Source organism: Rana temporaria, chromosome 11, assembly GCF_905171775.1.
Source record: "Rana temporaria chromosome 11, aRanTem1.1, whole genome shotgun sequence".
Lineage (NCBI taxonomy): Eukaryota > Metazoa > Chordata > Amphibia > Anura > Ranidae > Rana > Rana temporaria.
Window position 1 is genome coordinate 145,963,211 of NC_053499.1, and position 18,045 is coordinate 145,981,255.

Below are 18,045 nucleotides of genomic sequence, written 5' to 3' on the forward strand. Positions count from 1 at the left end.
CTCCAGACCTGTTCCTCTGTTATCAGCCTGATGCCCAACCATAAAATTAGTCAGCAAGATATGGCAGACAGCGAAGGCCTTAATGGAATACACTGGGGTAACAGAGTTTGCCCATCTATGGAACAACAAAAATTTGACGGAAGTAATGGGTATAGAGAAATCTTTAGAATGGGAGAGACAGGGAATTAATCGACTAATTCACTTGTATGAGGGCAACCTCATGAAAACGTTTTCAGATCTGAGACACAAATTTAATATATCAAATAAGACGTTTTATAAATACCTGCAGATTTGGCATGCCATCCAAGCGCAGTCCAGATCACAAACGAATGAATGGACTCAGATTCCCGCTCTTCTAAAAACAATCCAGACTAATACATCTAAAGGTTTAATTTCAGAGATGTACAGTAAATTGGGGGCCAGAGTAATAAATGTAAAGCGTGGGCAATCTGCGCTTCCTCCCAAATAGTGATCAGTGCAGCAAGTGCTACAAAATGTTTCAAGTGAGATCTAGTGAGTTACCAAAAGAAGGCAAAAACCAAGCATCATGTCTCACATTTAAATGTGCTTTTTGGAATACACAGCTAAACAAAATATGTCAAAATAGGTATAAAAATGCGCAACCAAAAAAAAATAATTGGATAGAACCAAGCAAGGTGTCCTGTGTAAATAATAGGTATATATAAATAACCATAAAATATAACAATATAGTGTAACACTCAAGTGAAAAAGTGCAAGTGAAAATAATAATACAGAGAAAATAGTCCACTGTAGATGATATGGATTAGATGTAATCACAAAGTAAATTCATCAAACAAAAGTATCCACAAGATTTTCAGCCATTGGTATACAGTTGTGTTCAAAATTATTCAACCCCCCAATGCTGTAAAGGGTTTTAGGGAATTTAGTGTACATTTGTAATTGTATTCAGAATGAAATCCTACAAGGACTTCTTAAAGAACCATATGCAACTAAAATGACATCAATTGGTTTTGTAATACAGTAGTAAATGTTTATTTTGTGAATTCTTCATTTACACAATTATTCAACCCCTTAAAGACTACCACTCTGAAGAACAGAGGTTCATTGAAGTGTATTCAATCAGGTATTGAAAACACCTGCGGATGTCAGGGAGCAGCAATAAAGCCTAATAAGCATTAATTAGGCAGCTTTAAAATGACTGTGATACTCAGCTCCTTCTAGACATTTACTGGTGTGGTTACAAACATGGTGAAGTCAAGAGAATGGTCCAGGAAGACAAGAGAAGAGGTGACTACTCTTCACAGGAAGGGCAATGGCTATAAGAAGATTGCAAAGATGTTAAACATACCAAAAGACACCATAGGAAGCATCATTCGCAAATTCAAGGCTAAGGGCACTGTTGAAACGCTACCTGGTCGTGGCAGAAAGAAGATGCTGACTTCGACTGCTGAGCGCTACCTGAAGCGTAGAGTGGAGAAAAGTCCCCGTGTGACTGCTGAGGAACTGAGAAAAGATTTGTCAGATGTGGGTACTGAAGTTTCTGCTCAGACAATACGGCGCACACTGCGTAATGAAGGCCTCCATGCCAGAACTCCCAGGCGCACCCCCTTGCTGTCTCCAAAGAATAAGAAGAGTCGACTGCAGTATGCCAAAAGTCATGTGGACAAACCACAGAAGTTTTGGGATTGTGTTCTGTGGACTGATGAAACTGTTTGGGCCCATGGATCAACGCTATGTTTGGAGGAGGAAGAACAAGGCCTATGATGAAAAGAACACCTTGCCTACTGTGAAGCATGGTAGGGGTTCAATCATGCTTTGGGGCTGTTTTGCTTCTGCAGATACAGGGAAGCTTCAGCGTGTGCAAGGTACCATGAATTCTCTTCAGTACCAGGAGATATTGGATGACAATGTGATGCAGTCTGTCACAAACCTGAGGCTTGGGAGACGTTGGACCTTTCAACAGGACAATGATGCCAAGCATACCTCCAAGTCCACTAGAGCATGGTTGCAGATTAAAGGCTGGAACATTTTGGAGTGGCCATCGCAGTCACCAGACCTAAATCCGATTGAGAACCTCTGGTGGGACTTAAAGAAAGCAGTTGCAGTGCGCAAGCCTAAGAATGTGACTGAACTGGAGGCTTTTGCCCATGACGAATGGGCGAAGATACCCGTAGATCGCTGCAAGACACTTGTGTCAAGCTATGCTTCACGTTTAAAAGCTGTTATAACTGTAAAAGGATGTTGTACTAAGTACTAAGATTGAATGTCACTTGGGGGTTGAATAAAACTGATAATGATGTGAGCACAGAAAAGACATTTGTGGTTATTTCATTATAAATGTTATGTTATATTTGTCTGACCTACACGTGCCTCTTTGATTTAATTGTAAGCAGGATGACTGAATGATCAAAATCAATGTCAAACTGGCCAAAACAATCAATTTCAGTGGGGGTTGAATAATTTTGAACACAACTGTATATTCAGACAGAGAGGCCGCTTACCAGATTTGATGGACCTCCATTATGAAGGTCATGTAGGCTCATCAAAAACCAGTGGTCACTCAAAGTGATCCTCTATGGCTGCACTCGTGTCTGCCTTTATTGAAACTTCCAGGTGCTGTGCTGGATCCTATACCAAGCACTCCTATCCCTGTTGATGCCTGTTGAGGAGAAACGCAGCGTTGGGCGGAGCAACTAACTTCTGACGTCACCACGCCCCAGCTGATCGGCTGAAGCCGTAGCTGGAAGTCTTTTATCCTGCTTTTAAAACTGTTCTGCTTAAACAAGCTTTTTATTGATGTCGGTTGAACTTTTTCAATAAATGGGTTTTTGGAATACCCAAAGTAATACTGCACCATGAAGCTTTTTTTGCTTTCCCCCTAAATATATTTGTCCACCACGCCATCCCATTGGAAATTGATTTTAGAAGCCGTGAGTGCTTGGTATAGGATCCAGCACAGCACCTGGAAGTTTCAAAGAAGGCAGACACGATCGCATACCAGAGTGCAGCCATAGAGGATCCCTTTGAGTAACCCCTGGTTTTTGATGAGCCTACATGACCTCCGTAATAGAGGTCCATCAAATCAAATTGATTACTCAGCACCGTTATCAGTAGTGGTTTGTGTGCAGTGGCATCCCTCAGTATCGTCTGGGGTCATTCTAAAATTAGAGCCCTTACACATCGAGGATGGCTCCAACTCCATCTTTACCCATAGGTTGGTTTTTATAGACCTCCATTCCAGGACATTCTTCATACCTGATCTCAGCACATCAGCACACACAGCAATTCAGCCAAATAGATCATAAATAGTTATTTATTGAGGGTGTTTGAAATGCCCACTCATCATTATCATTTACAATGATCTGTCCATCACACAACTTATAGACTACAATATTCTGACTATAATTCTGGTGTCAGCAGTTCTCCAGAGCAGTTTTGGACCTTATAAAATAAATCATCATTCTTCTATAGATTATTTTCATAACATTTCCAATTTTCACAGTAATGTCCTCACTGTACCTGTTGTGGTATCTTCTGTTATACATGAATTATATAAATTTAGTATTCTGGTTTTATAGAAGGGTTTCATGCAATAGCTGTTAATAGGCTGCCCTTGCAATGACTGAATTGGACAGCTCTCAGAATACCTGGAGCAACACCCCTTCTCCCCCACCACTAAAATTGCATGGAGTCCATTGAACCTTCTGAGTACCAGCTTCACATTGTGTTTTGTCTGTCTGTCTGTGCTTAGTGTACGGCCTCTCAGAAAGAGCATGTACTATTGCACTGCTCGCTATAAAGCCAGCCATACAGTACATGGCAGGACCAGCAGGGACTCATGTACATAAGACAATCTGTCAATTGGCTTGTGTACAACCAATCTGTCGGGTTTTTCATGAACAATCAGTGCCACCAGCTATAGCCAGCAACATTGATCACAGTATTCTTACAGCTGCGAACGCTATCCACTATCAGAATACAATATACCATAGCGGGAAGGATCAGCACATCAACTGTGTGAATGGGGGACATGGTATATATATTTTTTTTTTTGTCCAACACATGAAAAAATAAATACATTTGTTGGGCTGCCGAAGACAGCCAAGTAATCCACCTTCCATGGTCACTACACCCATGCACAGCGTTATATACAAATTATGTGTCTTATCTTTGCAGATGAATATTTAGGTGGATCGGAATTGGTGGTATAGTGGTGAGCATAGCTGTCTTCCAAGCAGCTGACTTTGGTTTGATTCCCAGCCAATGATTGGGTGTAATGGAATTTTCTGGCAGTACTTGGTGCTATGCTGACTTGTCCTGAGAAGCCATGGGGGTCTAATCTTTCCACACAATGTGGCAGTTTGCTTGGAGTTATTTATAGAGGATGCACACTTATAATTAATTATTACAACAGTGATACAATTTGCTGCTTAAAGGTCAACTCCACCTTTTAGAGCATTCATAAAACGTTCAGATGGTTCATTCTATACAGTCTGAACAGAATTCCACTGCTCACTTCTCATACAGATATTTTAGGAATCACTCAACGTCTAGGTTATCTTGTTAAGGAGAAGAATCACCTTGTCCATTTTGTGTAATGACAGGTACACTTAGTTTTGGTTTATTGGCCTATGAATTATTTTACACATGCAGAACAGTGAGTGAATGTTCCTTGATCATTGAATATTTTTTTTTCCTGCAAACCAAAAATCTATATTAACAGAAAATGTCACTTTTAAAGATAGAATTGTTTTTTTTTTTTTGTTTTTCCGATACAAACAACAGAGGATACAAAAATAGCATATTAGAGAGTACAAGCAACTGAATGAATTCTGCACAGCTAGTTGAGTCCATTGCAGTCTGGTCCTCTGAGATATTCACATTGAGGTCTTGCTCAGTGGGTTTCAATGGTGGGCGGGTGCGCGTGCAGCTCCTTTTGTCCTTCATGCTGATAACGGCTGGCACACAAGGGCTCCTGACATGCTCAGCTGCTGGGATTATTGGATCTGGATTGATTCATGTTCAATATGCATCTCTGGCTGTAGAGCGGACTGTAGAGGTTCTACGGCCTAAATGACAAGAAACATTTATTAGGAAAACTACTTTTGTTGTACTGGATGGTGATAAGTGGTAACAATCATTCATTTTGCACCGATGAAAGGTGATATTTGATTACTGCACTCAGCAGTTTGTAATTGCTCTGGGGGCAACTGCAGTGGGTCAAGGGCAATAATACCCTGTTGGACCTCAGCTGTGCACAAGTTGGACAAAACCAGGTCCTTCCTGGGCCTCGTCCAGGTAATACAATGTCGGGTCCATGCTGGATCTCAACTTGACACGGGTAAGGTAAAGCCAGCTCTCCACTGGACCTCAACTGTGCTCAAGACAGACAAATCAGGTCCTCCTTGGACCTCCTATAGATAAGACAAGACCAGGTCAATGCTGGATCTCTGCTGTACACAGATAAGACAAACCCAGGTTCTTCCTGGACCATACACATTTAAGACAGAATTATCAACACTAGGGGGCAGATTCACATACAGTTGGACAGGCGCCGTATCTTACCTGGCTTAAATTCGAATCCAGGAAGAATTTGCGCCGTAAGTTATGGCGGCGTAGTGTATTTCTGGCGGCGTATTTGAAATTGGGCGGGTTGGGGGCGGGATTCATTTAAATGAAGCGCCTCCCCGCGCGGAATGAAATGCGCATGCGTCGTTCCTAAATTTCCCGCCGTGCATTGCGCTAAATGACATCGCAACAACGTAATTTTTTTAACTTAGACGTGACTTATGTCCATCCCTATTTACGGACGACTTACGCAAAAAAAAAAATTCAAATTTTGACGCGGGAACGACGGCCATACTTAACATGGCAAGTCTATCTATACGCCACAAAATAGCAGCTTTAACTATACGCCGGAAAAAGCCGACTACAGACGACGTAAGAGAATGCGACGACCGCACGTACGCTCGTGGATCGTCGGAAAAAGCTCATTTGCATACCCGACGCGGAAAACAACGCAAACTCCACCCAGCGGACGCCAAAGTATTGCATCTGCGATCCGAAGGCGTACGCTTTTCGGATCTTACCCAGATGCGGTCGTATCTTGGTTTGAGGATTCAAACTAAAGATACGATGCTGGAAATTTGAAAGTACGCCAGCGTATCAGTAGATACGCCGGCATACTTGCTCTGTGAATCTGCCCCTAGATCTCAGTGTTGCACAGGTTCTTTACAAGCGTGTCTTGATTGTACAATGTTACAGCACTATTAGAAAACTCACAGTACTGGGATAACCTCTGATCACTATGCCAAAATGCATTCCAGCAGAATCTTTTCATACATAGTTTATTTTCCCTTTTGGCAGCATTTTCACCTTAAATAATCTGTGATCTCTCCATCAAAATAGCTATTTGTGCACATATACGATTTATTTTGTTTTATCCTGAGAGAGTTGGCGAAGGAGATTGTGAAGTCATATATGTAAAGATGAATATTCTTGGAGGAAGTCTGCTTTCGCTTGGATTGGTTCTAGAGGGATAGACATGCTTGAAACAAAAAATCCTGAAAAAGCAGATCTGATCTCTTGGCCCCGGCATCCATCATCACTGGCACTGATATTGTTTTACTAGTAGTTCCTGCAGTGAGGCAGTTATGCTATAGCGGGGCTGTGGGGGAATATATATGACATTCTCCCTGTACTCCATTTTTAGGGGAATTATGCCACTGTGTAACAAATGAATGTTAATTTAGGTTTTGGACTCCATATAGTTGTTTCATCTAAAACTCCGTTTTTAAATTCTTGGGTAATTTGTTAAACTGAAACTTCCACTTCTAAAGCTGTCTGATGTGTTTCCAAAAATTCATAAAACTTCTTTGAAATGTTCATTTTTCGGTGTCGTAAAACTTTATGGGGCTTTTGATATTCAGTCTACATAGTGTATATGGAGGGTGGTAATTGCGTGTGTCAAATCTTCAGAGGAAGAGAGGTATATTTCTCTGTAAAGGACCCTTCATAGATCTAACATATAGGGCCAAAAGACAAACTGTACATTTTCCTTTTATATTTGTTTAGGAATCAGATTTGGCTTATAAAAAAATCTGAACCATTAACAGGACATATTTCTTGACTTTGTTAAAATGTAATGTAACAGTTTTATCACACAATGATTCTGCTAATAGATGAGTTATTTTTGCACTTTCTGTGATACAGTGACAACACTGTTTGTTGGGCAGGGAAATTGGCAACTAGATTTATCCTTAATTCTGGAATTGCTGCACTTCTCAAAAAAAAAAATGCCTTGATGGGTGGGTGTCAGTCTGGAAAGTGGGTGTTTTTAGGCAAGCTGTATCCACATGCATGACTGCCCTATTGTCTTCCTCTAAATATCCGCAGTTGCTACTGGAATTTTGTGCACACAATAACTGGTGGATCTTAGCGCTCCCTGTATTAATGTAGTTAGTATAATATTTCAGAGTTCTTTTTCTTATTGGGTCTAGGTGGAGTGGTTATCTATTCTGACTGAGGAAGTGGAGCCAAGACAGTGAGAGATGTAACTGGTACCAGCGGGGCTGGAATGTGACTGAGTCTCCTGGTGTATGAGGGGGGGAGATACCTATTCTCTTCCTCTGACAGACCCAGGGATATTCCTCTATCACAGGAGCATTTTGTCTTTAATTTCTACCAGGGTGACAGCAATGATCCATCGAATTACTCTGGGGATGAACCCCATTCATTACATATCATGTTTCCCACATCACTCGGCACACTATTTGTATTGCTTTCTGGAGATTTTACTATAATTGAGATAAATAATAACTCATCGGGCAAAGGAGGGGCCGTCATAGCTAGAGGAGTAAGAGAGGAAGATTGTGTGCACACTAAACCTGATACTTTCTGTAAAGAACAGAAAGGGAAAGAGCCCTGTTAAAGTGTTTAAGTGATTTTTTTTCCTGTTATAATTCAGTCTGTTATATAACAGTAAGCTTCATTTAAAAAAAAAAAAAAATTCTGTATAATACCTTTTTTTCAAAGTGCCATTTAGCACTCAGGTGACTGCCCGCTGGTCTCCTCTTCCAAAGTGATAGCTGCAGAGGGAGGTGCTGGGAAACCCCCGCTGACGTCAGCCGGGGAGAGGAGGAGACCAGAAGACCGCGGGCAGTCATGTGGGCGCCAAGCGGCGCTCTGAAATTAGCCATTATACAGGAGATTACTGTTATATAATGACACAGCACAAGCAGTGCTGTACAACAGGCTTTAAAGGAGCCGGATCTTTTTTTTTTCTTTGGGTTAATACGTTTTAAAATAAAATGTGGACGCTATTAACCACTTGATCTCCAAAAACTTTTACCCCGTTCATGAGCAGAGCATTTTTTGCTATTCAGCATTGCGCTACTTTAAAGAGGAAGTAAACCCTGAAGTAAACAACTTCCTCTTATGCTCACAGCAAACCCTGCAATGCCCATTATGTGACACTTACCTGCAAACTAACCCAGCACTGTCCTCTGTACAGGCTACGTCCATTTTTTTGCCCCTTCCTTCTGTGATTGGCCGGAGCTGTGTGACGTCACTCCCACCCGGAAACGGCACAGTCTAACTCTAACTAAAGCAACGGCACGGCGTGCCATTGCTTCAGCGCACATGTGCTGATGACTTTGGCACATGCAGATACAGGGGGATATCTCCTAAACCGTGCAGGTTTAGGAGATATCCAGGCTAGCTGCAGGTAAGCCTTATTATAGGCTTACCTGTAGCAAAAAAGTGTTTTGTAAGGGTTTACAACCACTTTAACTGTCCAATGTGTGGTCATGCAACACTGTATCTAAATGAAATTAATCACTGGGTTATTTCTATATTTTGTGATATAAACGGAAAAATAAAAACATTTTGAAAAAAAGAAAAACAATATTTTGTACTTTTGCCTCGTACACACGATCGCAATTTCCGACAACAAACCCGAGTTTTCAGCAGGAAAACGGCTGAAATTTGTCTTGCATACACATGGTCACGCTAATCTTGTCTGAAATTCCGAACGTCAAGAACGCAGTGACGTACAAGACGTACGACGGGCCAAGATCAATGAAGTTCAATATGCAGTTCAGCTCTTATGCTTGATTCTGAGCATGCGTGTTTTTTTTTGCGCATCATATTTGCATACAGACGATCACCATTTGCGACAGGAATTTTTCCTGACACGAAAATTTAGATCCTGCCCTCAATCTTTTCTTGGTCGGAATTTTGACAGTAAAAGTGAGATGGAGCATACACACGGTCAGAATTTGTGACAAAAAGCTCACATCGCACTTTTATCTTCGGGAATCGCGATTGTGTGTACAAAGCATTTCTGTTAAAATACATATACAATAAAAATGTAACTTCTTAATAAAAATTAAGGCCAAAATTTATTTTGCTACATGTCAAATTCCCCTGCCGCTGGAAATACATACATAGGGCCCGCGCTGAACAACTGCACTTCTGCATTCTAAACACAGAAGGCCGGCCACTCAGCTGAGGCACCATTCAAATCTCTCTCTCTGAGTGGTTCCTGTGCTGAGTGGCCGACCTCCTCTATAAAGTGACAGTTCACCTCAATGACCAATGGGGACGGAGCAAGACCACAATTTAGCCATAGTTAGTGATTTCAGCAGTACCCCAAGATTTTCAGTAAGTTCAGACCATTTTTTTTTTTTTTTTATCAAATGTCCCCACAGCCATTCTGCCCCACGGTAGAATATCTGTACGATGTTTGTCAGGATCACTGAGTGGCAGAGAAAATTGATGCATAGTTTGTAGAACGTTACAGTGATTCTAAATTACATGTGTCCAGAAAAAATGCCCAATATAAACAGACTACAGTATGATGCAGGGAGGAGGGCGAGGCTGCAGCAAGGCACTGGTTATAGATTTTGGCTATTAAAAGATTAACATCTTTATGACCAATGCCTTCATGAACTAAATTTTATTCTTATGTATTTATAACATTCTAAATGAGGACCATTAATTTGGTATACAGCAACTTACCTGAGCTGTTGCCGATGGTTCAGTGACAGGTGCCAGCTGAACGTATTGGACCTGGATGTCATTGGCCTGTAGCGGGGAGCCATTAACTACACCAGATGTTGGGTCAGAGGTGACAGCGATGAGTTGTGCTCCTTGAAGAACCTGGAGATAGAGAAAGACTACGGTCAAACATGTTCAGCACTGTAGATCATCATTTTCAGGGTTGTGGCAGTTATTTTGAATGCCCAGCTCTAACTTATATGAACTTCAGCAGTGAAGAGGTAAAAGCAGAATTCAGGCCTAACTCCAGAAAACTATTGTATACTCAATGCCAGCCAAAAAGGCATACCACAGTAATGATTACAGGGGTGGAATTCCGGAGCAGACAACCGCTAGGCTTTCTGAAATGGCCAGGAAATATTGATTGGCATGTGTATACAGAGCGGCAGAAATGGGAAGCCAAAACCTAACTCTTGCAGTGCCAGTCTGCTATCTGCAGCCAGAGGGCATTGCTATTCAGTGTAAGCTGAACCCATTAAAATCAAAGCAAAATAAAACAAGGGCCATGGCAGATGGGATTCAAGATGACTAACTGACTGTAGGGATGCTGTACTTGAGAAAAACAGGAAGGTTGGGACTTTAAATGAAGCAGGTTAAGAGGTGCCTCCATCCCTATTCAGTATAAAGAAAGGGGGAGTTTGGGACTTTAGATGAGGCACAGAGACGACCCGGATGTAGAAAAATAATTTATTGACCAACCATAAACATGACATATAGCCAAAAATGGATATTACAATAAAGATTGTATTTGCAAAAATGAAACATGAGTGGTAAACCATGTATGGTATCATTCCCGTTATTGCTCTATGTAGAAATTCAAGTAATCAAGTAATTCAAGTAATCAATGTCCTCACAGATGAAGTCATTAGGGTATGCATCTTTGTAAGCTCTATGCGTTTCGGGGGATAATACCACCTCATCAGGAGCTGATGCGTATGATCAATTTTGAGAACTCTGCATGTCCCTGCAGAATACTAAGAGGAGCATCACAAATGTCTCCACCAGGAGCTGAGGTATGAGAGGCCCCCAAGACAGAGCACAGCCACACCTCCCCACCAGGACAAGGAAGTTCCAGTTGCCATGGCTGATGATATCAGATATAGGCTCCAAGATATAAGAATGGAAAAGATGAGACTACTTACGACCTCCCAGAATAGCTGGGGGAGGGTAATGGTAAAAAGATACAAAAAAAAACAGGGTGATTAAAAAACCACCAAATGTAGGTAAAGTATCTGTATGGATCCAGTATAGGAGTATAAAAGACTGCAACCACCCACAGCCAGCAACCATGAACAGCTGTAACAAACAGAGTGGGGTATAAGTAGGCCGCCGCTCTACGCCTGTCCCTGTGCTTCTATGGTCCGGGAGCTGCGATGCGCTGTATAGCACATGGGGGGAGGGGCGAGCTGGCCCCATTGCGCATCGCGACACGCACCGGTGCTGTGGCGCCGCAGTGTCGGCCTGTGTTTAGCACCCAGCGTTTGGTTTCGGGGGGTGGTTTTGAATGCCATGTGAGCGGCAGACGCTGTTTGAGCGGGAATGCTCCTCCAATCGCACCACGCCAGCATGGTGGGTGGACCCCAGATGGATGGGCGGCCTACTTGTACCCCTGCTCGGTTTGGTTGTTTCAGCTGTTCGTGGTTTCAGGCTGTGTGCACTTGCAGTCTTTTATACTCCTATACTGGATCCATACTTTGCCTACATTTTGTGGTGTTTTAATCACCCTGCTTTTATACCATCATCCTCTCCCAACTATTCTGGGAGGTTCTACGCAGTCTCATATTTTCCATCCTTCCAAATTCTCTGCACCTAGCCATGTCGTTCATCGATGGCTAGTACTCACCCACACACCCTTTCCAACACCTGGCTACAAATCGCTGCCATTACGTAATTTCTATTAATATATAGATGGGTATTTTACCATATAATTACATTGGTCACATTTTTCACAGACACCTTAGAACCTACATCTGATATCATCAGCCACGGCAGCTGGAACTTCCTTGTCCTGGTGGGGAGGTGTGGCTGTTCTCTGTCTTGGGAGCCTCTCCTACCTCAGCTCCCGGTGGAGACATTTGTCAAAATTGGTCATCTGCTCCTGATGAGGTGGTATTATCCCCCGAAACGCATAGAGCTTACAAAGATGCATACCCTAATGACTTCATCTGTGAGGACATTCATTCCTTTTTAAAAGTGTTTAATATGAATTTGTACATGGAGCAATAACAGGAATGATACCATACATTGTTTACCACTTTTTCATTGTATCTGAGTTTTTGCAAATACAATCTTTATTGTAATATCCATTCTTGGCTATATGATGTCATGTTTATGGTTGGTCAATAAATTATTTTTCTACATCCGGGTCCTCTCTGTGCCTCATCTAAAGTCCCCCCCCCCATGCTGTACTTGGGTATTTGCTGTGGTACTTGCTGTACTGGGCATTTATAAAATTTGGTAAAGCATTTCCAGAAATCGACAGTGTGGGACACAATTAATAAGGACATTCATTGGAAGCAGACACCAAACCAGGGGTCTCCAGACTTTTCAAATAAAGGAACAGTTTACTGTACTTCAGACTTTGGGGAGGGGCTGGATTGTGGCTAGGGGGGTTAAACATTATCCCATCATCAGTGAGAGCAATGCCTCAGGTTTGGTGGTCAGTACATCTAAATAATGCTTGTGGTCAGTAGGAGGAGGAATAGTGCCCCATCACTGTTTTTTTAGTGGGAGGAACACTGCCCCATCACTGGTGTCAGTGGGAATAATAATGCCCCATCATTGATGTCAGTGGGAGGAATGGTGCCCATAGGGCTGGGTAAGGGATGGCAAAGGGCACATCTGGCTCACGGGCCACAGTTTGGAGACCGCTGCACTAAACGGGAGCAGATTATACTTTCTTGGGGGAGAACCTTGTATTTGTTATACTTATGCAAAATGTACACCTGGTATTATTATTGATAAATGCTGTAGGCCAATTCTCAAAATGGAGGATTCCACTAAAAAGCCTTTTGAAGAGGAAAAAAGATAGGGGACATTGCTCACTTCTTTGCCACCTGCAGATGGGATCACTCAGCGAAACCCATCAGCTTCCTTCATTTCACACTGACACTTCTTTCTACAGACACATTTAGACAAGAGGCCCGCAGTCACCTTACTACAAGTGTCTACAACAAATTGTAAAAAGAATTTACAACTATTTCTTCAATTAAAGCGCAGTGTGAAACAATACTGGAGTGGAAAGTTCAAACATTTGTATTGACTCAGGCAGACGTCTGTGCCAGTTCCATATGTGTTTGGCTTGGAGAGGTGCAGTGTTCTGAGTCGCTACTGAACATTCCTAACGCTAATATTTAATATAAGATAAACAGGGGCCCCCTCTGTCTTTCCTTCATGCTGCTATTGGTACAACTGTACCAAATTGCTGTTTGATTGATGTGCAGAGGTCAAATAGTGCACACCAAACCGCACTGATGTCATATTATAAACATTCTGACTTATTGATATTTAAATCTAAGCTGCATATGGTGCCGGTAAAATCCTTTTTATAATTAAGAACAAACCTTACACAGATTGTAAAGATATTTTCTAAGTTCCTTCTAACGCCTTGTTTTGCCCTTTCTGAAACTACTCAAAGATAGAAGAGGGCAGTTGTCCACTTTATCTAATTTAGTTTCAATCCCAGCCTATGGCTGGTCATTCAATATCCGTGGGGAGACCCGAGGACAGTCAACTGGGCAAGTTGGAAAATGTGTCCCGGTCACTGCAGCTCCTTTGTTTACAAGCCAGGTCTAGTTCCTTCCTCCTCCAACATTTGGAAAATACCCGCAATGCCATTTGAGTTTATAAGTTATGAGATCAACCTTACAATACCAGATCTAAATGGCCATGAGGGTGGTCAGATCAAGTAGAATGAAATTAGGTGTTGCAAAGATGTATCAAGAAGAAGATTTAGGGCTCATTCACACTTAAGGGTTGGACCACCCTTATCCCCTTTTAGCTGAAGAGGCGGCAGGCAGGGGTTTACACATGCTGCGGCTGTGAAGCAAAGGAGCGATACCCTCTGTAGCTTTCAACAAAAAGTGAAAGGAGTTGCTCTGCAAGTACATGGTCATGGAGCACTAGTGTCGGATTCAAAGGGTTAAAGCAGGTGGTGAGGAGGTGATACACCTTCTCATCACCTTTCAAATGCTCTCTAAAGAGCAAACCGATCTTCAGAGATCAAAGCCCTAACAGCTGAAAATTCCTCTGGGTATATGGTACATTGTAATAATCTGCCTGAAGTTGTACTATAGCACAAACATGGCCTGATAATGTGGTGCCCACTTCAGATCTGGTATGCCACACCCCCTTACTGATCAGATCATTTTTCAGTGTTGAGAAAGTTTGACTGACAAATACTCTGTCATGCAGTACTATGGACTTTCTATCATTTTCTTGGCAAAATAAAGCTTTCTGTTGGTAGTATTTAATAACCACGTTTTTATTTGTTAATGTAAAAAGGAACACAAATCTGTTTCTCTTACTTTCTGTTAAACATATACAATGAAAAATTACAGGATGGTACTAACACCTGCAAAATTACCCCTTTTTCTAAATTGGGCATCCAAAGGTGATCTTATTTCCTGACGCTTTTTTGGAAGGGGGAGGAGGGGATGGTGAAAGCTGCTGGTATAAAAGCGGAGCTCCACCCAAAAATGGAGCTTACACTTTTCGGAACCCTCCGGTGTCACATTTGGCACCTTTCAGGGGGAGGAGGGTGCAGATACCTGCACCCACTTCCAGGAATACGGGACTGCGGCAGACATGCCTTTACCCAAAGCCCCTGCTGTCTTCTGGGAAACGCCCTGTTCCCAGGAGAGAGCGGGGACCAGTGACAGCACGGCGTGCTACTCACGCATGCGCAGTAGAAAACCAGGCAGTGAAGCTGTAACGCTTCACTTCCCGATTCCCTAACCAAGGATGGCAAACGGGTGCAGCCGAGGGATGAGCAATTGCTCGTCCCTCGGCTGCCGACATCGCGGGCGCGAGCTGGACAGGTAAGTGTCCATTTTTTTTAAAAGTCAGCAGCTGCAGTTTTTGTGGCTGCTGGCTTTAAAAAAAAATTGGCGGAACCTCCGCTTTAAGGTGGATAAAATATAAAATCCAAAGGTGCACTTAGCCTTTAAATGTTGTACACTGAAGTCAAGTTCAAATCTTTGTAAGCTTGGTGTTAAATTATGGACACCACTCAAGCTGGGGAAGCCAAACTCCCGCAGTTACCAGAAAGAAAGGTGCAGGCTTTCATTAAGCTCTGATGGGCAGAGAGAAACATATCAGCTGGAGGATTTCATAATTGGATTTATCCATACAATTTTCCTCATTCCTCCATTGTGGGGGGAAAGGCTCACCAATGTAAACAGTACTACAGTATATTATTGATCACTGTGACTAGTCATCATAGTGATCACATGGCACACAGCTGCTCCAAACAGCTCTGTGCATTTAGCTGATGCTCACTGCCGCCTAATGATATTCACAAAAAGCAAGAAATGTACAGGTATGTATATCTGCCCAGTAAGGGCACCATCTGGCTGTTTATTTGCAACAGCCATCCCTAGGATGGTTAAAAAAAAGACTCTTATTGTAAAGTTTAATTTTATTTTATAGAATACTATCACAGGATATTGATTCTGACTTGGATGGGTCCGAGTACAGATATTTCAACCCTAATTTAATAATACAGAATACATACTGAACTGAGCTTCTCATTTATTGTACTCAGCCACTGAGGCATCTCTGCGCCCAACTTAATAACTAGAGGAACTTTGTACGCCTGAGGAAGATCAACTCATGGAAAGAATCACAATACTACGTGAAATGTTTCCCCTTCACTTTCACCAGACAGCATCTGAAATGGATTAAGTGCTGTATGAGAAGGTGACAAGGAAAAGAGTACAAGGGAGTGATCTGTCTGTTTTGGCTGAAACAAAAATAGTTAGCATTGCACAGCGGAAGGACAAAAGGCGAAGATGTATAAAACCAAATGAAGCAAATTGGCTGCCCCAAACCTTCTGTTAATAATGGCATCGTATTCTCAGGAGTTATTCATACTACTAACCCAGTATTGTACATGCCATGATGTGGTTCAAATAGGACCAATTACAGTCATTTGTATGAGACAGAACATGGATCATACGGCTTTGGCGAAAAGCGATTGGTTTGTCTGGTAATGGCTTCCAGTGTTGTGTCCATTTTCTTTACGAGTACGTGAAATGGACGCATTCCTCCGTTTCCACGTGTTCTCCAACTTAAGCCGGCAGCTCAGTCAGCACGGTTTCCAGCTGGCCTTCCTGCTTAAGACTCATTATTAATTCAAAGTTTTATGTATTTATTTATGGCTTGCTGGATTCTATGCAGATCCTCTGTGGCTCTTCGCACAATATTACACATATGTGAGTGATTTTACACTTATTCCAGCACCTAAGGTACTCCGTGCCAGAGCAAGACATCTTCTGCAAACTGCAGCTGCAGTTATGACCCCATCAACCCCTGAACCCCAAAAGATCAGACTGGATGTACTGTGATGAACAGAAATCTATTACAGCACATGTACAGAACAATTGACCAGAATGTCCGGATAAGGTCCAAGGATAATTATATCTGGTGTCCAAGCCTGCTGAGACTTCGGCTCCAAGCCAGCAATCACTGATGCTAACTAGTCAGTATACAGAGGACAGTCTGTGACAGGGCAGAGCATATCATGGCAGCTCTATAAATGATAATAAAATAACAATCACTGTTTACTTCACTGGTCTCTGCTTCTTTAGCCATCATAAAATAAATCTGCTCAGTGTTTTATTCCAAGCATCGAGCTCAGCAAATGTTTGACCCAGAATTATGTCAACTTTCCCATCACAAGGCTAACACTAATCCTTCAAAACACAGTCCAGGGAGGTGATGCTCTCTGCCTCTGCATTTAACAATTATTTTACTTCTAATTCACAAACACATACAACTGGCCACTATAACTACTATCTAGTTCTCTTATTATTTCCCTTATGCCCAATACAAGACACATTGTGAGTAATGGCTGTGAATAACAACACTACACGGCCAACAGTTTGTGGGTGCCTAACCATCACACTTATCTATATGGCCAAAATGTATGTGAACACCCCTTCAAATGATGGAAGTTCAGGTGTCTCAGGTGAAGGGTACTGTTAATACTACATCATACAGAAACAACTGTGCTTGTGATAACAGTTATGGAAACCCCCCCATCTGTTCTGATGATAGTACCTGACCTTACAAATGCTCTTTGGGGGGGGGGGGGGGGGTTGTCGGTTGGCGATGACTCTATATTACTTTCAATGGTTTTGGGTATGGGATGTCCCATAGGTGTGATGGTCAGGTGTCCCTAAATTGTTGGCCGTATAGTGTTTAAATTGTATTTTACAGGGGACAGGCATAGGCACAAATGCAACAGTCATGACCTAATAAGTGCTGTATATTTTATACAGCACTTATTGCAAAGAATAAAGAATAAAAGATTGGTACTATAAGAAGAATGTGCTAGCCAATCAGCTATGTTGGGTGTTGGGAGATTGGATGCTCTCTGTAGACACTGAATCACATCATTTTCTCCTACGTTGCCTGTAAAATTTCCTCTATAAGTTAATTATTAGAATTCATTTTCCAAAATTGCACAACATGAGCAAACACCACTGACCGGATAGTACATTGTTCACCATGATTGTGCTGTGTGGTTTTCACTTTGATGGATTACAGCCAGACTGAAGCTATAGGATGATCTGCCAACATTCTAACCATGATTCAGGCACAAGAACAGGACAAGCTGGAAATGGATGTCAGTTTTACCGATAGGTTGCAGTTTTCACATAACAGGCAGATGAGTCAACTTGCAGATTTTGGCAAGTGCAGGAAAGCTTGTTTTATATACAGTTTACTAACTACTTCTCATTATTAGAACGTCATACACATATGAGCTTTTCATTTTATGTT

At 42.0% G+C, this 18,045-nt stretch overlaps 1 protein-coding gene across 1 annotated transcript in view; it reads right to left on the reverse strand.

Annotated features, from left to right (window-relative positions):
* Window positions 1-3,277: 3,277 nt before the first annotated feature.
* Window positions 3,278-18,045, reverse strand: part of LOC120917823 (BTG3 associated nuclear protein) — a 440,239-nt gene continuing 425,471 nt past the window's right edge. The window contains 2 exon segments of the mRNA XM_040329379.1: window positions 3,278-5,051; window positions 10,003-10,143. Coding sequence (XP_040185313.1) covers window positions 4,980-5,051; window positions 10,003-10,143 — 213 coding nt within the window. The 3' untranslated portion in view covers window positions 3,278-4,979.